The sequence below is a fragment of the Equus asinus genome, chromosome 26, assembly GCF_041296235.1.
Source record: "Equus asinus isolate D_3611 breed Donkey chromosome 26, EquAss-T2T_v2, whole genome shotgun sequence".
Classification (NCBI taxonomy): domain Eukaryota; kingdom Metazoa; phylum Chordata; class Mammalia; order Perissodactyla; family Equidae; genus Equus; species Equus asinus.
The window spans coordinates 29,799,002-29,822,379 of NC_091815.1; the positions used below are offsets into that span (position 1 = coordinate 29,799,002).

At 59.4% G+C, this 23,378-nt stretch overlaps 1 protein-coding gene across 1 annotated transcript; it reads left to right on the forward strand.

The window, feature by feature from the left end:
* The first annotated feature begins 4,414 nt into the window (after positions 1-4,414).
* BCL3 (BCL3 transcription coactivator) lies at positions 4,415-14,485 on the forward strand. The gene is made up of 9 exons (XM_044759605.2): positions 4,415-4,965; positions 6,663-6,816; positions 11,015-11,123; positions 12,045-12,249; positions 12,354-12,442; positions 12,583-12,660; positions 13,150-13,317; positions 13,616-13,733; positions 13,878-14,485. Exons 1-9 carry the CDS (start codon positions 4,710-4,712, stop codon positions 14,063-14,065), a joined length of 1,365 nt encoding a protein of 454 aa, XP_044615540.2. The 5' UTR covers positions 4,415-4,709; the 3' UTR covers positions 14,066-14,485.
* Positions 14,486-23,378: the final 8,893 nt, after the last annotated feature.

A 23,378-nucleotide genomic window follows, 5' to 3' on the forward strand; every position in this document is an offset into this window, starting at 1 on the left:
GGTCGGGGGGGGGGGGGGGGGGGCCGGGCAGCCTCGGGGAGCAGAGCCGTCTGCAGACCCAGCATGGACTTCCAGCCCAGAGCCCCGCCAGGCGGCGTGACCTTGGGCAAGTCCCTTCTCGTGCTCACAGACTGTTTTCCTCCGTCTGCAAAATTCACTTGCTCTCCCTGAGCCTCTTTGAAAGCTAACTTGATTCCTTCCTGCTGCAAGGCGACCTTCTCTCCATCGGCTCCACCCTCCCTGTGCTGGAGAACGGCAGAGAGTGGAAACTGTGCTCATCCGCCCGGGTGCCCTTGGCTGCAGGACTTTGCGACTCTGTGCCTCAGTTTCCCCATTGACACCATTCCTTCCCAGGGAGTAAGGGTCTAGCTTAGAGCTGAGGGGGGGTCTGGGGTCTCTGGGACTGATGACCACCCTTCCCAGGGCAGTGGGTCCAGCAACCAGGGGACCTGGGTTAAAATCTTGACTCCCACTGTTCCTCATATGACCCTGGGCAGTGACCCCACTCCTCTGTGCCTATTTCCTTCTCTGTAAAATGGGGATTTTTAGTTGAATTTTTCCTCACAAGGTGTCAAGAGCATCAAGTGGGCTAATTTCCAGTGGAAGCTCGGCTCGGAGTGAATGGGCCTGTCCCGTCTCGTGCCTGTGTGGAAAAGAGTGACGAGGACGGCCTGGCCTGATGGGTTAAAGCAGGCATTATGGAGACAAGAATGGGCATCATTCATTCCTTCCTTCTTTCGTTCTGCACACTTCTCACTTAATCTGCTCAGCAACGCTGCGAGGCAGGAGCTGTCACCATCCCCAACGCTAATGTCGCAACCAAGGCACAGAGAGGGAAAGCCACCTCCCCAGTGTCACACAGCTAACACACGGCAGAGCCAGGGCTCAAAGCCATATCTCTAAGCCCAGCATGTCGAATCCTAATTTCCTCAATGAAATGGGTCCCGCTGCTGGAAATTGGGGTTAATTGATGACCATGGTAATTATGATGATTCCTATGGTTATAACAGGAATGCTAATAATAGCAGCCACATTGCATCGGGCACTTTCTATACAGCAGGCCCCTCCGTGCTGGAAGCGTGATGTTCTTGATTTAGTCTGTTTCATCGGTGAGGAAGCTGGGGATCCACGAAGTTAAGAAACCTGCCTGCAAGTCACAAAGCGGGAGACAGGATGGCACCGAGGCCTCAGCCGGAAGCAAAGCAGGACGAGGAACCAGGAGTGAAGCCGACGGGGACTCAGGGTCTGACCAGCCCTATCATCTCTAAGAAGGGGAAACTGAGGCCCCCCAAAGCCAGAAAGCTGCCCGAGGCCCACAGCCTTCTAGCCAGGACTCCATTTCCCTCTCAGGACCTTGAACGGGTCCAATCTTGGCCCTTCCTTCCCCAGGGGGTTTGGGGGTGAGGGGGGGAGAAGCAGTGGAAGGGAGAAGACGTGAGCAGGTACCAAGGGCGGCCTGCGAGAGGGAAAGTGGCTAGACACCAGGGAGGCCTTCCGGGCCTTCTCTGGGAAGTTTCTGGGACTCATCCAGGGGCTGCCCCGGCCGGCAGGGGCCTCCAGAGCTCAGGGCCCAGAGAGGAGAGACCCTGGTGCTCCTGGCCGGGGCACAGGGAGCCGGGGGGAGGGAGGGGGCAGCCATCCTGGTTCCACATCCTCCGTTCCCGACACTCGAGGGAGGCGGCTGTGGGAGCTGGGACTTTCCTGGGCAGCAGGAGATTCTGGGAAATTAGAGGCAGCTGTGGGGCGGGGCTGACTTCAGGCCTCCCTTCTCTCCCCTCCCTCAGGCCGCGCTGCTTCCCTGGCAGCCTCTCTCCCCTCAACCCCAAGGAAGCCTCCTCCCACTGCTCCTCCTCCCTCAGACCATGCCCTCCGCCCTCAGACCCTCGGATCTTCTCCCTCAAGTCTCCTCCCCCCTCAGAATTCACCCCCACTCTCAGACCCTTTCCAAAACTCCTCTTCCCTCAGGCCCTTCTTTTCCCCCCAACTTTCTCCTCCCTCCCTCAGATGCTCACCTCCTCCCTCAAGCCCTCACATCCTCCCTCAGGCCCTCACCTCCTCCCTCAGATTCTCACCTCCACCCTCAGACGCTCAACTCCGCCCTCACCTCCTCCCTCAGACCCTTACCTCTTCCCTCAGGCCCTCACCTCCACCCTCAGACCCTCACCTCCACCCTCAGACCCTCACCTCCTCCCTCAGACCCTCACCTCCTCCCTCAGACCCTCTCCTCCTCCCTCAGACCCTCACCTCCTCCCTCAGGCCCTCACCTCCTCCCTCAGACCCTCTCCTCCTCCCTCAGACCCTCTCTCCTCCCTCAGACCCTCACCTCCTCCCTCATGCCCTCAACTCCTCCCTCAGGCCCTCACCTCCTCCCTCAGACCTGTTCATCTCCCTCAGATCTTCTTCCTTCCCTCAGACTATCTACTTCTGTCTCAGACCCTCACCTCCTCCCTCAGGCCCTCACCTCCTCCCTCAGGCCCTTAGCTCCACCCTCAGACCTTCACCTCCTCCCTCAGACCGTCTACTTCCCTCTCAGACCTGTCTTCCTCTTTCAGATCCTCCTCCTTCAGAATTTCATCCCTCCTCCATGCTCGGACTTGGAACCACCATGCCCTCTCCCTCAGTCCTTCCAAGTCCCCTCTGGGCCAAGCGCAGACTCCCCCTCCCTGGTGCTGCCCGGGCCCACAGCCATTGCTCCACCCGCCACGAGGAGATGGGGAGAGGGAGGACCTCGGTGTCCTCCCAACGCTACCTCCCAGGGTCCCGGCCTGGACAAGCCCCTGAGGCTCAGCTTCCTTCTCTGTACAGCGGGCGCTCGGCGTCCCACCCCTCCCCTCCCCTGTGGTCACTGTCCCCAGAGGCCAGGCACCCAGACTTCCCACCCGGATTCCTGCTTGTCTTCCTCACGGCGCTGGGACACGGGTGGACAGCAGCCCCACTGGCCAGAAGAACAAACTGAGTCTCCAGAGAGAGGACTTGTCTGAGGTCCTGCAGGGAGCAAGGGGTGCATGCGGGACTCGAACCCAAGTCTGCCCCCAGCGACTTCCCCATCCAGGGGGCTGTGGGGGAGAGGCAGAAAGGAGAGCTGGGGGGGGAAGGGGTAAGGCCTCTTTCTGCCCACATCCCGGGTTAACGATCCACTGGGGTGGGGCCCGAGCCCGGGGCAAAGTCCCTTCCTGGGGACCTGGGTCCCACACCCACTTTCAGGGTCCCGGAGAGACGCTGCCGGGGAGACAGACATACAGACACAGAGCGGGAGACCAACGAGAAAGGGGGCGGGGCCGGAGACGACGAGAGGGAGGCCAGGGATGGAGGGACAGAGGCCGGGGCGACGCAGAAAGAGGACCAGGGAGACGCTGCGCGCCGCCTGGACAGACCCGGGGTGTAGCCCCCAAGCCCCCGATCCCTGAGGGCCCCAAAGCCTCCCCCTCCGCCTCCGGTAACTCGGTGACCGGGACTCAACCCCAGCTACGGCCCCGCCTCCAGGGAAATCCGGGAAAGCCCCGCGCGCCGGCGCCCCTCCCCGGGGCGGGGAGAGGGGCGCGAGGGGAGGGGCCGGCGAGAGGCCCGCCTCTGCCCCTCCAGCCGCCCCCCTCCAGCTCCAGCCCGCCTCTGAGTCATGCCCCTAACCCGCCCGGCCTGTTCCCCACCCTCAACCCCGCCCGGGAGGGGAGGGGGAAGCGGGGGGAGCCACACTGCGCACCCCCCCCAGGCCCAGGCTCCTGTCGCCCGGCTCTGATCTGTGTCTCTGCGTCTCTTGCTATCTCTCCGTCTCTCTTGTCCTTGGTCTCTCACGATCTGCATGGCTGTGTCGCCACGTCTCTTTCTCTCGGTGCATCCAAGATGCACAGAGCACCCACCCGGTGGCGCAGGGACCCCGCGCGGGGAGACACGCTCGGCTCCTCCGCGCACTCCCCACCGCCCCCCACCCCAGCGAAGTTCGGGCCACGCTGGAGGCACACGGAGGGGGCAGAGGTGGGGGCAGGGCAGGCAGAGGGACGGTGCCAGGGCGCCTGCCAGGGCAGTCCCTGCCCTCGCACTGGAGGAAGCGGCTCCGAGAAGGGAAGTGCCTGGTCAAGGTCACCCGGCGAGGAAGTGGGAGTCGGGACTCGACCCCGCGTCCCAGCGACCCCAGGGCTTCCTGGAAGTGCCTCCCTGGGGGAGAGGCTGAGAAGCAGACAGCATTCGAGAGACAGAGACATGGAGAGAGACACAGAGACAATTCAGAGACCGTGAGAACAGAGACACAGAGACAGGTTCAGAGAGACATCCATCCAGACAGCAGGCTCAGAGACAAAGTTGGAAACTCAGAGGTAGAGACAGAGCCAGAAAAACAGACAGCGACCGAGAGAGGCCGCACCGCAGGGGTGGGACCCCCTCCCCGACCCCGCCTCCTTCCCACCCCGCCCCCGCCCCCCGCAGAGGCCCAGGCGCCCGGGCGCGCGGAGCGGGAGGGGGCGCGCGGGGCGCGGGGCGGGCGGGGCGCACGGCGGCGGCAGCGGCGGCGGGTCCAGGAAACCCCTGGGGCGGACGGGTGGCCCCGGGGGGGCCGGGGGCGGGGAGGCGGGCGGCCGGCACCGCCCCGGCCGACAAAAGTCCCTTCAGTTCAGCCGGCGGCAGGGGAAGTCCCGGCGCCCTGCGCAACCACCCGCCCGTGCGCCGAGCCGAGCCGCGCTCCGGCCGCCCGCTCGGCCGCCGTCCCCGGCGGCCCCATGCCCCGATGCCCCGCGGGGGCCATGGACGAGGGGCCCGTGGACCTGCGCACCCGGCCCAAGGCCGCCGCACCCCCGGGCGCCGCGCTGCCGCTCCGCAAGCGCCCGCTCCGCGCGCCCTCCCCGGAGCCCGCCGCCCCCCGCGGCGCCGCGGGCCCGCTCGACCCCTCGGATCCCCTGCGCGGCGGCTCCGACGCGCCGGCCGTCCCCGCGCCCCCGCATGGCCTGGCCCGGCCAGAGGCGCTTTACTACCAGGGTGAGTGGCTCCTGCGGGTCAGGGCCAGGTGGGGGCCGGACAGGGCACAGGGTTACCAGTGCCCGGGGCAAAGATCAGACACAAATATATGGTGTCACAGGGAGCTGAGGGGCACGGGGACAGAATCCAAGGTCCCAAGGACACAGATATGGGGTTCCGGGGGAGCTAGGGGCAGAGGCTGAGGTCCCAGGGGCCCAGATATGGGAGCATTGAGGAGTGGTGTCTTGGGATGGGGGTCCTAGGCAGTGGGCATTAGGAGGCAGTGGGGACAGAGCCCAGGGTCCGAATGCCACAGATATGAGGACCCAGGGGTCAGTGCCCAGCAGGATAGATATGGGGTCTCATGGGGTTAAGGGAGCAGAGGCCGTAGTCCAGGAACCCAGAATTATAAGCTCCTAAGGACCCAGATATCCAGGGTTATGAGCAATTAGCACTTGGGCCCAAGAAACTGGGGTTCTCGGCATCCAGATATGAGGGGTCAAGGAGTCAGGGGAACAGAGACCGGGGTTCTAAGGAGACAGATAATAGGGACCTCAGGATGTCAAGATCTCAGGAACCAAGATATTGGGGAACAGTGGGAATGAGAACAGAGTTGGAGTTCTGAGCACCCCAATATCCAGGGTCACAGGATCCAAGGAAATAGACCCAGGTACTGGGAGTCCTGAGGAGCCAGTGGGACAGAGCTGGCTATGTGTGGCCCCAGGGGGTCAGGGTCTCATCTGAGGTCACAAACTCGGGTGGCCCTAGGGGGCTTGGGGACTGAGGGTTAAAGGGATGGTGGCCAGGACTAGGGGGTTCTAGGACTCAAGGATTTGGGGCCAGGATGAAGGATTCAGGGGTCTCCAAACAGAAGGCCCATCCAGGGACCTGGCAACTTGGTGGTTCAGGAAGGGGGTCCCCCAAAGATCAGGAGATGACAGCAAAGGCCAAACACCTCCTGCCATCCTATCTTCATCCCTGATCTCAAGGAGGGGGCATTCCATCCCACAGTTGTGCCCACCTCACCAACCCCGAGTGACCCCCAGAGCTGCAGAGTGCCCATGTCCAGGGCCTGCAGACCCCTGCCCAGTTTCTGCCCCTTCCAGCCCATCAGAGCAGAGCTGGAGAGCCCCTGAGCTGTGCATCAGGGGCTGCCACTGCCTCCTCCCGCTCCCGTTCCCTGGGTGAGAACCTGGCCTCAGTTTTCCCATCCCTGTGATGGGTGGATACGAATGGGATGGCCGCCAGGGTCTCCTCCAGCAGTTTGATCTGAGCAGGTTCCTGGCACCAGCCCCGCTCACCTTCTGTCCCACCCTTCGCCCTGGACTCTCTATGCATGCACCCCACACCCTACACCCAGTGCTTCATCCATTCTTACCTCGCTCAGCCACAAATTCACTCAGCAAACAGGCCCTGGGGCCCCCTGCTGCGGGATAATGGGGGTCTCTTGGCCTGGTAGGAGATGAGGTCGGATGCAAGAAGAGCTAAATGACAGTGAGAGTGACCAGGGCTGCAGGGGATGGGGTGGGGGGGAAGCTGCTAGAGCCCAGACGATAGATGTGGAAGGGAGATTATCCTGGCCCTTGAGGACCCAGTATGAGATGCAAAAGGGACGTGGAAAAAGAGCAGGTGACACGGCAGGAGCAAAGGCCTGGAGGCAGGGTGGGCGGGTTGAGGGTCTGTGGGCTTGGCCTCACCCGTGTCCTTTCTCTGCCCAGGACCTATACTGCCTCTGTACCCCACCCAAGCCATGGGCCCCCCCTTTCCTCTGCTGAACCTGCCTACACCCCTGTACCCCATGGTGTGCCCCATGGAACATCCCCTGTCGGCTGACATCGCCATGGCAACCCGTGCAGATGAGGACGGAGACACGTGAGTAACAGGCCCCCACTGATGGGGGGTGGGGAAGTCAGCCCTCCCCCCACCTCGCCCACCACCACACAGGGGCACTCAGCTTGGGCTTTCGAGTTCCATCCACCCCAGTTAGAATCCTGTCTCCACCGCCAGCTGTGTGACTTTCAGCAAGGTCCTTTCCCTCTCTGAGCCTCAGTTTCCTCTTCTGAAAAATGGGCACCCTGAGAGAACCTACCTCCTAGGACTGTTTTGGGGGCTTCAAGTTTTTTCTCACAATCCCAAAATGAGCAACCAATTTCATTGATTGGTTGATTATATGAATGATACACACTAAGCTCCTAACCCTGAGCCTGGCAGATTATAAGTGCTCAATAAGGATTAACTATTATCATTACTACTTTATATTAAGCCCAGCACATAGACAGAGTTAGAAACTTTAAATAAAAATTGCACATAACAAAACAATACCCTTACTACCTGGGGTCCACTTTGGTGTTTTCGAGCCCATTTCCTTGTTCCATGATCATAGCACACTCAGTTAATTTCAGGATCCCGTAAATTGATTTCGCAAATCCGACGGTTGATCTGCAGTTTGAAGAAAATTCTCTTGAAGCTGCTGAGAAATCCTGCCCCAGGGGTCTAGCCCCGTGTCCAGGACGTGGGGAAGAGCTCAACACGCTGGACCATCACGATTACGATGATTCTGTCCACCTCGGTCTGAATCTCAGCTGGCCAGCTTCTCACCCCTCTCTGCCTCAGTTTCCCCTGTAAAAACAGGAACCACACAGTTTGCCAGGGTCTCTGAGGCAGAAATGAGATGATTTCCGTAAAGCGCTTATCTGCGGGACTGGGGACTGGAAAGCACAGGGAGGGGTGGGATAAACAGGCCTGACCACCAGCTGGATGACTGCACATCCCCGAGCCTCAGTTTCCCTATATGGAAATCGAGGCTTGGAATAGCACCTATCACAATGAGGATTCAGTGCAATGATCTGCACACATATGGTGCCTAGAACAGGGCTGGGCATATAGTCGGTGCTCAATACACAGGAATGGGGGGGGGGCGGTGTTGGAACAGAGCTTGCCTCCCGAGTGGTTATGGGCCACGGGTGTGAGCCCAAACAGGAGAAAGTGCCTGAGACGTCTAAAAGGCTCGATCGAGCTAGTTCCCTCCCGCCCTGGGTAGCTCCGGGGTCATCTGTGAAATCGATTTCATTTGTGTCTGTCCCCAGGGGTGAGCTGTTTGCAGCCTGTGCGAGCAGGGTGCAGAAGGCGACGCGGCACCCCGGCCTCCAGCCCCGCGCCCCACCCGCCCTCCCCCGCGCCGCCCCCCTCTCCCCCAAAGCAAACACTTCTGCCTCAGCTGCCTGTGGGGGAAATCCCTTCCCGCAAAACTTGACCGCAGCCCAGCTGCTCTGCCTCCCCCACGTCAGCAGCCGTCACTCACTCGCAGCCTCCCCCTCCTGGCGCTCCCTCCAACCTTAACCCCTTCCGCTGGGGGCCGACTTTACCGGAATGGGGCAGCGGCGCAGCCTGGGGGCGGGGGAGGGGGACACGCCAAGTCCCCAGAGCAGCAAAGCTGGGTGGGGAGGCTGCACTTCTAGGGTCCCAGGGGAGCAAGAACCCCAGGGCACCTGGACCCCCTCTCCCCCAAGAGTTCGGGCACTGGGGAGCTGGAATCTGGGTCTCTAAGAGAGGGGGGAACGTATTCTGGCTCCCAGAGAGCAGACGTTGGGGTCCTGCATTCCTTGACCCACGAGGGGGTAAGGAACAGGGCGCAGGGCCGTTTAGGGATCTAGAACTTAGAGGGACCGGAGAGGTCGCTCTGTGCAGAGTTAGGGCACCGTATTCGTGGGTCCCAAGAGATCCTGGGAGTGGATGCCGGGATATGGGGGGTGGATAGGGAGCCAGCTGGAGTCTGCGCCCTGGAGTTCCAGAGGGGCCCCGGGCTGGAGGACTTGGGGTCCTTCCCGCCCCCACCCCTCCCCCCAGGAAAGCTAGGTCTTCTGGCGCTAGGCTCCCTCCTCCCCCGCCCCATTCGAGGATGGAAGTTGGGGTGCCGGGGGTGGCCGGGGTAGATCCCCGGCGGGACCGGCTTCCCTCCCCCGGGAGCAGGAAGCGGAGCCCCGCCCCGCAGACCTGTTACTGGAAGTCCGAGGGCTGGGCCGCCCCTCCCGTCCCCACTTCCTCCAGCCCCGCCCCACCCCCTGCGGCCCGCGCGTTTATGGGAACTCAGGCCTGGACGGTTTCTCTGAAATCATCGCTCCCTCTGCCCTCACTTAACCCCGCTCGGCCTGAGAGAGGGACCTAGGCCGGGCGTCCAGAGAGGCGCGGGGCGAGAGGGGAGCCCGTCTCAGGGGCCTCCTGCCCAGGTCCCTCCCCTCCCCCAACACTGGCTTTTTAAGTTGGGCTTTCGCGGCTCAGGAGCCGGGTTTCGCCTGCATAGTCTCCTCCTGGGAGGTGGGCGTTATTGGGGGCGCTATAAAGGAAAAAACCGAGGCCCCGAGGGGGCCACATGACTTTGCCCTGGCGCGCACCGCTAGCGGGATTGCCCCCCAATTTGCAACCCTGGCCTGCTCAGCGCCCCCAAAGCCTCGTGGGCTGCAGGATTTCTCTGCCTCCGTCCGCAGCACTTAGGGAGCTGGTTTAAAATGTGGATTCTGATGCACATTCCAGGATTGGGAGACCTGCTGTTCGCCTGCCTTAGCAAGGCCCAGTTTTCGAGCAGACGGGCGTGGGTGGGAACCTGGTTGCCCTTGCAAATAAATGGATTGAAGGAAAGCTTGTGCCGCCTGGGTCCATGCAGTCAACTTTGTGCTCAGTGCTAAAGTCCCCTGACCCCGGACAGTCATCCCACGTGGCCCTCAGCTCTAAGTGGCTCCTCCAGGTTAGGGGCCCTGGGAAGCAGGCAGGAAGTTTATTGCAGTGTGCTCTGGGATCAAGGCCTGTGGGGACGGAGGAAGCAGGACCAGGCAGAGGGAGAAGCTGGGCTGCTGGGTGGTCTCCGCAGGGCCTCAGCTGTCCCACGGGGAACCTTGGAAGCTGCAGTAGCCTTCAGAGTTGGGGCCAGAAGGCTGGGCCTTCGATGCCCATCCTGACCAGTCACTGGCTGCCGTTGGTTGGTTGGCAACTGCCCTGCTCATGACCTGGACCAGCTGCTCTTTTCAGCGGAGGGTGATCCCCAGAGAGAGCTGAGGGCTGGCAACCTCCCCAGAAGCTGGGGGAATGCATCCTCCAGTCTGGGAGCAGGGGGATCTGTGTTGTCCAGAACAATGACCCCCATTCCAGGTTATCCCGCCTGCCTTCAGGCAAAACTCTCTCCACGTAGGTACCCCACCCGTGGCTCTCTGGGGTTAGAGGCTGAACGTGACGTACAGTCATAATGGATGGAGAGCCTAAGGGCATCTAGTTCATGCCCCCTCATGCCACAGATAAGAAACTGGCCCGTGGCGGGGCCGGGCGGGGGGGGGGGGGTGACATGGTCACCAGCTTCAAGGATGGCCAGGGATCATAGAGATGGCGTCATTTATTCGGTGTATATTTGGGGAGTGCTTGCCCAGCGCCAGCCCTGTCCACACACGGGGCAGTGGTCAGGCAGACAAATGCCCTGCCCTGGTGGAGACTATGTGCTAGAAGGGAGATTCAGACAGGAAACAAGTAACTGCATGACATCAGGGATGATGTGGAGGGAAAGAAAGCAGGGGGAGGGGCAGGGGAGGCAGTGCCACTTTCGCAGAGCCTGGGTGAGGGGAGCGAGCCCCACAGCCATCTGGCGGGAGGCTGTTCCAGGCCCAGGGAACAGCCCATGCACAGGCGGCAAGCAGGCTCTGTATGTGCGAGGAACAGCAAGGAGGCCAGTGGCCAGAGCGGAGTGAGGAGAGTAGGCGGGGATGAGGTCAAAAGGGGTGGAAGAGGGGGAGACAAGGTCCCCTAGGGCCCGTGAGCTGTGGTGAGGACTTTGGCCCTGAGGAGTCCTTCAGGCTGCTGTGGGGCGGGGAGAGAGTGGGGTGGGGGTGGGAGCAAGCAGGCCAGCGGAGAGGACACAGTCCAGGAGGGAGGTGATGGTGGCCGAACCAGGAGGGAAGGAGTGGGGGTGGGGAGAAGTGGCTGGATCCTGGAGATCCTTCCAGAGTATCCAGCACATATTGGAGTTAGGGATGCTAAGAGAGTGCGTGAGAGGTGACCAGCCCCTAATGCCTCTGACCCCCATCCCCAGGCCACTCCACATCGCCGTGGTGCAGGCCAACCTGCCCGCTGTGCATCGGCTAGTCAACCTCTTCCAGCATGGGGGCCGGGAGCTGGACATCTACAACAACCTCCGGCAGGTGAGGCTGGGCCTGGGCGCCAGGAGCCCTGGGACTGAGGGAGGAGGGGCTGGGGTCCTGCACCCCTGGGTCTGAGGGAGGAGGAGCTGGGAGCCTGGATCCCTGGATCTGAGGGAGGAGGGGCTGGGAGCCTGGACCCCTGGGTCTGAGGGAGGAGGGGCTGGGGGCCTGGACCCCTGGTCTGAGGGAGGAGGGGCTGGGGGCCTGGACCCCTGGGTCTGAGGGAGGAGGGGCTGGGGGCCTGGACCCCTGGGTCTGAGGGAGGAGGGGCTGGGGGCCTGGACCCCTGGGTCTGAGGGAGGAGGAGCTGGGAGCCTGGATCCCTGGGTCTGAGGGAGGAGGGGCTGGGAGCCTGGACCCCTGGTCTGAGGGAGGAGGGGCTGGGGGCCTGGACCCCTGGGTCTGAGGGAGGAGGGGCCGGGGGCCTGGACTCCTGGTCTGAGGGAGGAGGGGCTGGGGGCCTGGACCCCTGGGTCTGAGGGAGGAGGGGCTGGGGTCCTGGGTCTGAGGGAGGAGGGGCTGGGGGCCTGGACTCCTGGTCTGAGGGAGGAGGAGCTGGGAGCCTGGATCCCTGGATCTGAGGGAGGAGGGGCTGGGAGCCTGGACCCCTGAGTCTGAGGGAGGAGGGGCTGGGCCTGGACCCCTGGGTCTGAGGGAGGAGGGGCTGGGAGCCTGGACCCCTGGTCTGAGGGAGGAGGGGCTGGGAGCCTGGACTCCTGAGTCTGAGGGAGGAGGGGCTGGGCCTGGACCCCTGGGTCTGAGGGAGGAGGGGCTGGGGGCTTGGACTCCTGAATCTGAGGGAGGAGGTGACCCAGATTTCCGGTTCTTGAGTTGGACTGCAGCGGGGGTCAGGAGTGGGAATCTCCGAGGGAGGCAGGACTGGGACACAGAGCAGGGTCCCTCAAGGTCTCTGTTCCCCAGACCCCGCTCCACCTGGCCGTGATCACCACGTTGCCTTCTGTGGTCCGTCTCCTGGTGATGGCTGGTGCCAGCCCCATGGCCCTGGACCGCCATGGCCAGACGGCAGCCCACCTGGCGTGCGAGCACCGCAGCCCCACCTGCCTGCGGGCCCTGCTGGACAGCGCGGCCCCTGGCACGGTGGACCTGGAGGCCCGCAATTACGACGGTGAGCACCTGCCCGGGCCCAGGGCGGGGTTGTTTGGCGGGACCTGGATCCTTCTGGGGCTGCAGCGCCCCGGGCCCGGGTCTAACTGAGCTCTCTCCCTCCAGGGCTCACTGCCCTCCACGTGGCCGTGAACACCGAGTGCCACGAGGCCGTGCTGCTCCTGCTGGAGCGCGGTGCCGACATCGACGCGGTGGTGAGCGGCTGGGGGCCAAAGAGGGCGGGCCCTGCGGGATGGGCAAGTGGGTGGGGCTTGAGGTATCCCGCGGGATGCGATTCGGGCGCCGGCTGTTTGGGCCCAGCGGGGAGACCCAAGCCCTTGCCTCGCTGCCGCAGGACATCAAGAGTGGCCGCTCCCCGCTCATCCACGCCGTGGAAAGCAACAGTCTCAGCATGGTGCAGCTGCTGCTGCAGGTGGGTCTGGCCCCTGCCCCCCGCCTCTCGCCCACCCTGGCCCCTGGCACCAACCAGCTACCCCCCGCCGGCCCCGGCTCGGACGCTGCCTTCCAGCTCTCGCCCCTCTTCCAGCTCTGACCCCTTTTGTGACTTCACCCTCCAGGCTTCGAACTCATCCAGGGCCCTCTCCCATTCCTTTCCCGCCCCAAGATAGCCTGGCTGACTCTGCCTTCCGGCTTTGGCCCTGTCCCGGCGCTGGCCTTCCGCCCCACGCGACCCCGGACCCTCCCCTTGTCTGGCTCTGCCCCTGCTCCAGCCAGGGCCGTGGAGTCCAGGTCCCGTGGCTTCTACGCCGCCCGCCCTTGGTTCTAGCTCCCACCCTTCGATCACCCCACCCCAGAGGCGGGATCTGGTCCCATCCCAGCTTCTGGCCTCTGTCCCGCGGGCCCCCCCCCATCCCCCGGACCTTGCCCCGGTCCGGCCCTGACCCGCCCTCCCGCCCCGCAGCACGGCGCCAACGTGAACGCCCAGATGTACTCAGGCAGCTCGGCGCTGCACTCGGCGTCGGGCCGCGGGCTCCTCCCGCTCGTGCGCACGCTGGTCCGCAGCGGCGCCGACAGCGGCCTCAAGAACTGTCACAACGACACGCCGCTCATGGTGGCGCGCAGCCGCCGGGTGAGTGTGTGCGCGCGCGGGCGGTGGGGATGGGGGGGGGGTCCTGGACCGCCGGCGAGCGGGGGTGTGACAGGTGAGGGCGTGCGTGTCTGTGCCAGGGCGGGGAGGGGAGCGGGTGAGCCTCCGGGTGCGTGGATTCTAGACAGGAGGAGAAACTGAGGCACAGAGAAAGGAAGTGACTCGCCCACCTTCACACACTGAGACAGACCCCATGAGCAAGGAGAGATGGAGAGAGGGAGGTCGGTGTGGGCCCCAGTGGCCTCTGGTGACCCCCCCCCCCCCCGCAATCTTCCTCCAGGTCATCGACATCCTGAGGGGCAAGGCCACGCGGCCTGCTCCTGCGTCCCAGCCAGAGCCCTCCCCGGACCGGAGTGCCACCACGTCCCCCGAAAGCAGCAGCCGCCTCAGCTCCAATGGTGAGAAGCTGGCTCCCAGCCCCCTCCTCCGTCAGATCCCCTCGGGGCCAAGGGGCGGGGCCAAGGGGAGCCCCCAGCCCCCCCCACCTCCCATCTCGAGATCTGGCCCCTCACTTCTCCGCCCTCCTCCCTCTTTTTCCACAGGTCTTCTTTCTGCATCGCCATCCTCCTCACCCTCCCAATCTCCCCCCAAGGACCCCCCAGGATTCCCCATGGCTCCCCCCAGTTTCTTCCTTCCTCCCTCCTCTCCACCTGCCTTCCTGCCCTTTGCGGGGGTCCTCCGAGCCCCTGGCCGGCCCGTGCCCCCCTCCCCAGCTCCAGGAGGCAGCTGAGAGGGATGGGGGGGGCAGATCTTGGACTCATGAGGAGGGACCTCCCTGCCCTGTGGGGTCAGCCCTCCTGGAAACTGTGAAGACCTCACTCTGCCCCCCCCCCAAATCTTTGGGACCAGGATTTGCACAGCCGCGCACAAGTCCCCCAAGAAGTCCCCTCTTCGGAACAGATAGGCCCCCCCCTCTCAGCCCCACGCAGGGCTCTTCCTCTCATTACCCTCAGGCCCCGGTCCCTGTCTGGAATTGTCCCCCACTGTCTCTTTCCTTCTCCTCTACCGGAGCAGGTGGAACCAGGGAATAGCCATTCCCTCTGCCCCATCGCCGAGTGGGGAGAGACGGCTGTAGCCGGACACTGAAAACAATGTAAATTATTGGCATTTTGGTTGGATTTCTTTTGTAATAAACTATTTTTGTACCATATTCCTGGCTTGGCTGCATCTCTTTCGTGAGTCCTGGAGGGAGCGTGTTCGTGTGTGTGTGTGCACACCTGTACGCTGTATCCAGCTGACTCCATGAGTGGCCTGAGGGTCTCACACTGACAAGGACGTGTGGGTGACCCTGGGACTTCCACTGTGTTTGGTGATAAATGTTCTGTCGCTGTGTCACCGTGCCGTTGTTCCCAGGGATGACGTGGTGTATGACATCTTTCCAGGGGGCCCTGTGGGATTCCCTAGTGACCCTGAGTGTGTGCACCTGTGTGTGTGTTTCTGGGGGGTTCTGTGGTGTTTGGGTCCCTGTGGTACCATGGCTGACCGATGTGTGGCTGCGATTGTCTCTGGGTCAATGTGTGGATAACACTTGTGAGTGTTCCTAATATGGAGACCCACAGTCATTGTGATTGTTTCTTTGTGACTGTCTCACTTGGCATGTCCCCCCCTTTTTTTTTTTTGGTGAGGAAGATTGGCCCTGAGCTAACATGTGTGCCAATCTTCCTCTATTTCATATATGGGAGGCCGACACAGCATAGTTTGATGAGCAGTGTGTAGGTTCACAACCAGGATGCAAACCCATGAACCCTGGCCACTGAAGCAGCGTGCCCAAACTTAACCACTACACCACCGGGCCGGCCCCAGGGTGTCACATTTTACTCAGTGCCTCCAGGTTCCCCTGACAAACAATGTCTGTGTTTTGACTCTTATGTATGGATCAGGGTTTGCATTCCCTTCCTATTGCCACTGTAACAAAGCTCTAGAAAGTCAATGGCTTAAAGCGACCCGTTTTATCCTGTTACAGTTCTGGAGGTCAGAAGTCTGAAATCAGTTTCCCTGGGGCCAAAGTCAAGGCGTCAGCAGGGCTGGTTCCTTCTGGAAGCTCTGGTGGAGCATCTGTTGCCTTGGACTTTCCAGCTTCTAGAGGCCGCCTGCATCCCTTGGCTCGTGGCCCCTGTATCATCTCTCCAACCTCTTCCATCTGCTCATCTCCTCTTCTCATCTCTCGCCTCCCTCCTGGAAGGACCCTGAGGTCACACAGGGCCCACCTGGATAATCCAGCACCATCTGTCCATCTCAAGATGCTTGCCTTCATCACAGCTGCAAAGTCCCCTTTGCCATACAAAGTAACATTCTCGGGTTCTGGAGACGAGGATGCGGGTACCCGTGGGAGCCTCTGTTCAGCCCACCCCAGGCTTCCATCCAAGAAGCAACAGCACTAGGAGGAGGCGCATGGAGAAGAGAGATGTCACAGGGACTTGAGTCTCAGGAAGGGACGATGGGCGGAGTGCAGGAGAGCAAGGACAAGCTGGAACCCCCGAGGAAGGACTGGGACCCACGTCGGTGCCCATCGCCTGCAGCCGTGACGGAAGGGCGTCCTGCGGGAGCAGCTGGCGACCTTGGTTCCACACCACAGGTCCTCGTGAGGGGCCACGTGTTCCTGTGTTTCTGAGGGACGGTAAGTAAGGGCTGGCTTCTGAATCTGTGGGCGCCTCCCTCGGCCTCTGGGTCTTCGAATGTCTTGGCAATTGGGGTCGTTTCTGCTGCCACCACTCCGTGACATGTTGTGCCTGTGGGGCCACTGCCTTAATGTCTTCCTGGGGGGCACTGTTGGTTCCGTGAATGGCTGGGGGTCTAGGCGTGTGTCTGCATGTGCACACATCCATGCACACGCTCTTCCTGCGACCTCGGACTGGGTGACCCGTCTTCGCCTGGCCATCCTCCAAGGCGGCCATGTGTCTTTGTGCGTGTCTGTGACCGTGTGCCAGTGTTTCTGACCTGCCTCTGGGCTACGGAGTCCCTGTAGCTGCCTGACATGGAGAGGACGTTGGTTTCCGAAAGCTGCCATCATCGACAGCCACAAATGAGGTGGCTTAAGGCAGAAATGTGTACTCTCCAGTTCTGGAGGCTGGAAATCCACATCAAGGTGTCGACAGGGCCACACTCGCTCTGAAGCCTCTAAGGGACAACTCTTCCCTTCCTCTCCCACCTTCTGGTGGCACTTGGCCCCGGCTGCCTCGCTCCGATCTCTGCCTGTCTTCACCTTCTCTTCTGTGTGTCCATTTCTTCTCTTCTGTCTCTTATAAGGACAATAGTCGTCGGGTTTAGGGCCCTCCAAATAGACCAGGATGACCTCATCTCAAGATCCTTAACTTAATCACACGTGCAAAGACCCTTTTTCCAAATAAGGCCACATTCACTGGTTCTGGGGGTTCAGATGGGGATGTGTCTTCATTGGGGGGCCACCGTTCAACCCTCTACAGAGGGTGACCATTGGGCACTGCAAGTGGCCGTGTGTACTAACCTCCCATGTGAGAATCCTGCCACACGTGTGAGGTCGTGTACGATGACTGTCTCCCCAGTGGACTGAGAGCTCGGGGACGGCCAGGCCCCCTCACCACCCTTCCCACAGCAGCCAGCGCGCCGCCTGGCACGGAGCAGACCCCCGAGAAGTGATGGGGGAGTGAGGGAGCCTCACTACTCCCCCTTGTGTTAGGGTGTCTGCGATTCGTTGTGGCTGCGGTCTGGTCTCGTGTTACACTGCCTGAGCGACTGGAAGGTGTGAAGAGAGATGCAAATTTTAGCAGTCATTTATCGACATGACGGCGCCCATATTCCAGACGAGAAAACTGAGCTTCAGAGGGAGCGGGTCTCCTGTCCTAGCCCAGGTCTGCTGTTCCCAAAGCCCATGCTCATAATTGCAGGGCCCCCTCTTACCTCGCAGGAAAGTCGTGTGTGGTTGTGTCTGTTATTTTGAGTGTGTGCGTGTGCACACATGTGTGCTTCTGGAGAGGGTGTAAGACAACGGGTGTGTCATTAAGAGCACGGCCCTGGCATCAGAACTGAGTTCGAGTCCTGCCCTTCCGCTTCCTAGCTGTGTGACTTTGATCCAGTGAACTTCATGGCCCTGAGCCTCAGTTTTTTCATCGGTAAAAATGGTCCAGTTAACACCCAGGACTAGAACAATAGCTTGAAAATGTCAGAGACCCAGGTTCCTTCTACCTTGTTGCTCTGTTGCCTTTTGCTCTTGCCACATGGTCCAAAATGGCTGCTCCAGCTCCCACCATCACATCCACCTTGCAACCACTGGGAAGAAGACAAAATGTAAGAGTCAAATGTGTGCCTCTGCCCTTTAAGGCTACAACTCAGAAGTCCTATCATCACATTCTATTGGTTGGAATTTAGTCACGTGGCCACACCTGCCATGAGGGAGCCTGGAAAATGTAGTTTGATCTGGGCAGCACGTACCCAGCTAAAACTCTAAGGTTCCACTACAAAAGTAGGAGGTGGGAAAGGTTATTGTGGGGCAATGAGTATATCTGTCACACCTGGGCTCTGTTGCCAAATGGCTAGGTGATCCTTGTGCAAAGTGATGTTGCCACCCTGAGCCTCAGTTTCCCCATCTGTATAATGGGAATAATACCCACCTCTTGGGGTTGATGAGGGTTTAATGAGAGTGTCAGTGTCGGGCGCTGAGCACAGGGCCTGGCCCATTAGCAGGCTGGAGTGTGTGCTGGGGGTCTTCTCAGACGTGTGGGTCCAGGCCGGGGGTGATGTCCCTCTCTGTGTGTGAGAAACTACCGCCGAGTTCGAGAGCTGAACGTGGCCCTGACCCTGGTAAGTCACTTCTCTAAAACAAAGGATCTGGCTTCTCCACACATGGAAATCCCCTCTCAGCCTCCTGACCTTGGGACTGGGCGCGTGTGCCTCCACACGCACCCCTGCCCCCGGAGAGACAGACTCCGAGGAGGGGGAGGAGGCCCAGCCACAGGGTCTCCAGCCTCCCCCCCCCCCCCCCCCCCGCCCAACAAGGCCTTGCAGATTCAACACGCATCTCTTCCCCACTGCCTCGTCTGCAACAGTCCTGGTGCTCTGAAGCCAGAAGTCACCCTCCCATTGCATTTCTCGGGGCCCCCGCCCCCGTTGCAAAGTTTCCCTAGTCCTCACCGCCCTGGGTGAACCAGACACCCAGTCAGAGAACCTCTCTCCCAGGTGCACGCACAGAACCCGCCCAGTCGTAACCATGGGTGCCCTTCCTCCCCCCCCAAAAAAATGGTTTTAAAAGTATGAGTCCCAAACAGGACACACCCCCCGTTAAGTGTGTTTGCGCACCCTCATGAGAGCCACGCCCCCATTTTACAGACAGGGAGACTGAGACCCAGAAAGGGAAGAAACTCACCTGGTGAGTCTCTGAGTCCGGGATTCCATGACGGACCTGAACCCAAGGATGGAATTCAGCAACGACGGGACGACCACCATCGTGTGACTTCTGATCCGATGCACCAAGAAGGACAAGACATCACTTCTGTGATATTCCTGCCACCGGGATCCAATCTCAAGGAAATCTCAGACAAACCCAAATCTAGGGGGACGTCTTACAAAGGAACTGGCCTGTGAGGTTCAAATATGTCAACTACATGAGACACAAAGACTGACTGAGCAAGAATACCGGGGTTTGCTGGTTCCCATCCCAGGTGCAGACCTTCACACGGCTCAGAATGCCACGCTGTGGACGCGTCCCACATACAAATCAGAGGAAGACTGGCACAGAGGTTAGCTCAGGGCCAATTTTCCTCAAGCAAAAAGAGGAGGATTGGCAACAGATGACAGCTCACAGCCAATCTTCCTCACCAAAAAATTTTTTAAAAGTAGTTTGGAGACAGTGTGTGATTTGACTATAGACTGCACTGTTGGATACTAGTTTTGTGTCACTGCTAAATGTCCTGATTTTGATGCCTGTCCTGTGACCGAGTAAGAGACTGTCCTTCTATGTGGAGATACACACCAAAACGTTCGGGGGCACAGGAGCATAATGTCTGGAACCTACTGTCAGAGGGTTGGGGGAGAGTGGAAGCCAGAGAGAGCCCCCAATAAAGCCAATTGGGAGATTTGCTTCACAGTTGGGGAACCCGCATGAAGGGTATCCAAGAAGTCTGTGTCCTATTCTTGCACCTTTTCTGTAAGTTTAAAAGGATTTCAAAAAAGAAAAAAAACGATTGCAAACGAAAAGCGTGGTTTCAAAGTCTATGAGTTTGAGGCCCTGTGTCTGTAAGGGTGTCAGTCTGTGCATGACGCTGAGGTCAGAGTTTGGGAAGTTGGGAAGCGGCTGAGGACGCTGCCTCAGGGTGTGACCAGGGCCCTAGGGTGTCGTAAAGGCCCAGGAGCGAGGCCAGGGGCCTTGGGGGTGTGGCCGGAGTCTTAGAGGCGTGGCTGGGATGAGGGGCAGGCCATGTCCTGGGCGTGGCCAGGTTCTGGGGGCGTAGCCAGAGCCGGGGGCGTGGCCAGGTTCTGGGGGCGTGGTCAGAGCCTGGGCGTGGCCAGGGTGTGGGGGCGTGGCCAGGGTCTGGGACGGGGCCTGAGAAATTCTGTTCCCACGGGAGGAGGTAAGTCTGTGCTTAGAGCGCCCTCTCGTGGTCACCCTGGGGCCTGGCGTCCACTTTCTTTTTAAAAAAATAGCTCTATTGAGTTATAATGCATATATCCTACAATTCAACTATTTAGTGTGTCATTCAATGGTTTTATTAAATTCAAAGTGCAATCATCACTATAGTCAATTTTAAAACATTTCTTCACGGGGCCGGCCCAGTGTCGTAGTGGTTAAGTTCGCACGCTCTGCTTTCGCAGCCCAGGGTTTCAGCAGTTTGGATCCCGGGCACGGACCTATGCACTGCTTATCAAGCCAGGCTGTGGTAGGTGTCCCACATATAAAATAGAGGAAGATGGGCATGGGTGTTAGCTCAGGGCCAGTCTTCCTCAGCAAAAAAAGGAGGATTCGCAAGGGACGTAAGCTCAGGGCGAATCTTCCTTGACGGGAAAAAATTAAAAACAAAAACAAAAAACCCTGAGTGACAATAAAACCAAAACAGCTTAAAAAAATTCCCTAACCCCAAAAAGAAACCCTCTACCCATTAGCAGCCACTCCTATTTTGTTCCAGCTCCCTTCAACCCTAGATAATCCCTAATATACTTTCTATCTCTATAGATTTGCCTATTCTGGACTTTTTTTTTAAAGATTTTATTTTTTTTCTTTTTCTCCCCAAAGCCCCCTGGTACATAGTTGTATATTCTTCATTGTGGGTCCTTCTAGTTGTGGCATGTGGGACGCTGCCTCAGCGTGGTCTGATGAGCAGTGCTAGGTCAGCACCCAGGATCCGAACCTGTGAACCCCTGGGCCACCAAAGCGGAGAGTGCAAACTTAACCCACTCAGCTGTGGGGCAGCCCTAGCACTGCATTCCTTTTTGTGGCTGAATAATATTCCACTGTCTGGGCATACTGCATTGAATTTATCCATTCATCAATTGATGGACATTTAGGTTTTTTCCACAACTATTTGCATGGATATATGTTTTCAATGCTCTGGGATATCCATTCATAGGAGTGGAATTGCTGGGTCATATGGCAACTCTATGTTTAACATTTCGAGGACCTGGACACTGTTTTCCAAAGCAGCTGCACCATTTCACATTCCCACCAGCAGCGTATGAGGGTTCCAATTTCTCCACAGCCTCTCCAGCACTTGTTATTGTCTCTCTTTTTGGTTATAGCCATCCTAGTGGGTGTGAAGTAAGGTCTTATTGTGGTTTTGATTTTCATTTCCCTATCTGATAATGATGTTGAGTATCTTTTCAGATTATCCACTTTTTTTTTTTTTTTTTTTTTTTGCTGAGGAAGATTCGCCCTGAGCTAACATCCGCTGCTAATCTTCCTCTTTTTGTATGTGAGCCACCACCGCAGCATGACCCCTGACAGACGAGCGGTGCAGGTCCACACCCGGGAACTGAACCCAGGCTGTGGGAGTGGAGCACACTGAACTTAACCACTAGGCCACCAGGGCTGGCCTCATCCACTTCTTTTGTATGCAACTATTGGAACTTTTAACCATTTTGCTGTATTTGATCCAGATTTTTAAAATTAAAGCATTAAGGCCATTGTTCAAGTCCCAGTGTATCCTCTTCAGAGTCCTTTTCCTCCTCCACATCCGCATTTAACCCTCAGCATGACCACCCGTGTGTTTATCCTATTATCCTATGCAGATGCATCCCCAAATAACAGAGCATTGGGTCTGCAGGTTTGCAAACTTGGTATAAACGGCTTTGTGCTGTTCTAATCCTTCTGTCCTTGCCTTTTGAGCTCATTGTGTTTGTTTCTTGTGGCTGATGTAACCAAGGACCACAAACCGAGTGGCTTAAAACAAAGAAAATTCTTTCTCACAACCCTGGAGACTAGGAGCCCAACCACAAAGTGTGGGCAGGGCTGTGCTCTCCTGGAAGGCTCTGGGAGAGAATCCTTCCTCGCCTCTCCCAGCTTCCAGGCTTTGCCAGGAATCCTTGGCACTCCTCAGCTTCCGGAGGCATCACTCCCGTCGCTGCCTCCGTCATCACATGGCTTTCTCCCCTGTGGGCGTTCCTGCATCTGTGTCCAAATTCCCATTCCTATTGAATTTAGGGCCCACCCTCCTTCGGCATGACCTCATCTTAACTTGGTCACACCTGTGAAACTATTTCTAAATAAGGCCGCATTCACAGGTGCAGCACACATGAATGGGGCGGGGGGTGGAAGGAGGCACTGTTGAACCCAGCAGACTCATCATCACGTTTTCACCATTCACGCCCTTGGTATGTTCCTCCAGTTCATTCATTTGAACTGCTGCGTGGGCGTCCTTGCTGAGGGAAGACCGCAATTTATTCATCCCTCTTCCTGCTAATGGACGCTCACCTTGTTTCCAGGTTTGTCCCTTTCTGACAAGGCTGCACTTCACATCCCTAAACGTGTCCCGGAGTATTCTTCAAACTGTCCGAACGTCCATTAGCGGGTTGTGAAATCAATTTCGAGGTTGCAAGCATATTCTTCCCTTCAATGAAACCCTATTAGACAGGAGATATTAGAGCGCATGCGTATAGTCGGGGTAAGGATTGCCCTGGGAAACTTTGTTCTGGGTGCATGAAATTCCAATGCGAGCTGAAGTGTTTACAGGCCACGGCTCTGAAGGATGGAGCTGGCAATGGGCTTGCCCCGTCGAAGATTCGACGGATGCGGTCAAACTGCTCTCCAACATCATTTGTCCGTTCACGCTCCCATCAGCTCCTCGTCAACACTTGGCGTACCCCAAAATTTGAATTTTTGCCAGGCCAATGGCTTTTCATCTGATTTTCCAGTGGAGGAAACTGAGGCTCAGAAAGGGCAGGAACTGCAAGAAGCTGGGAGGCAGAGCCCGCCATCCAGACTGCACAGACCTGCTCTCCCCTTAGTCTGAGTTGCAACATGCAAGATTCCGTAAGTTAAGGATTCTGAGTTCTGAGCGATGGGTGTTGAGGGCTGAGGAGGGGAGGGGGTGCGAAGGGAAGAAAGTTCTGGTCTTAAACCCTCGCCCCCTCCCTCCGCCTCAAAGAGTTTTTGAGAATTCAGGGAGAAAATGTAAAGCCTGACACGTAGGGCCCACAGAGAGCGAGCGTTCAACAAATGTCAGCTATTCGTGCCTCTCTGATTCGAAATTTTCCAGTTAGGTGCACAGGATGTCTTGCGGCGGGGCCTGGATGCCGTGGGGCGGGGCCTGGATGCCGTGGGGCGGGGCCTGGATGCCGTGGGGCGGGGCCTGGATGCCGTGGGGCGGGGCCTGGATGCCGTGGGGCGGGGCCTGGATGCTGTGGGGCGGGGCCTGGATGCCGTGGGGCGGGGCCTGGATGCCATGGGGCGGGGCCTGGATGCTGTGGGGCGGGGCCTGGGTGCCATCTGGTGGAGGGACCGCCGGGCACACAGCGCCCTCAGGTGGCTGCCGGGCGGGCAGCCCGGGCTGGGCGGATGCTACAGGTCGCGCAGGTGGGGGAGAAAACCACCGCTCTCCAGCCCTGCGCCCCCAAGCCGTGCCTCGAGCCCTGCATTCTTG

Coding starts and splice junctions, on each gene's coding strand:
- BCL3 (XM_044759605.2), top strand. CDS start 4,710: ATGCCCCGATGCCCCGCGGGGGCCATGGACGAGGGGCCCGTGGACCTG. Junction 13,318..13,615: donor TGGTGGCGCGCAGCCGCCGG/GTGAGTGTGTGC, acceptor ATCTTCCTCCAG/GTCATCGACATCCTGAGGGG. Junction 13,734..13,877: donor CAGCCGCCTCAGCTCCAATG/GTGAGAAGCTGG, acceptor CTTTTTCCACAG/GTCTTCTTTCTGCATCGCCA.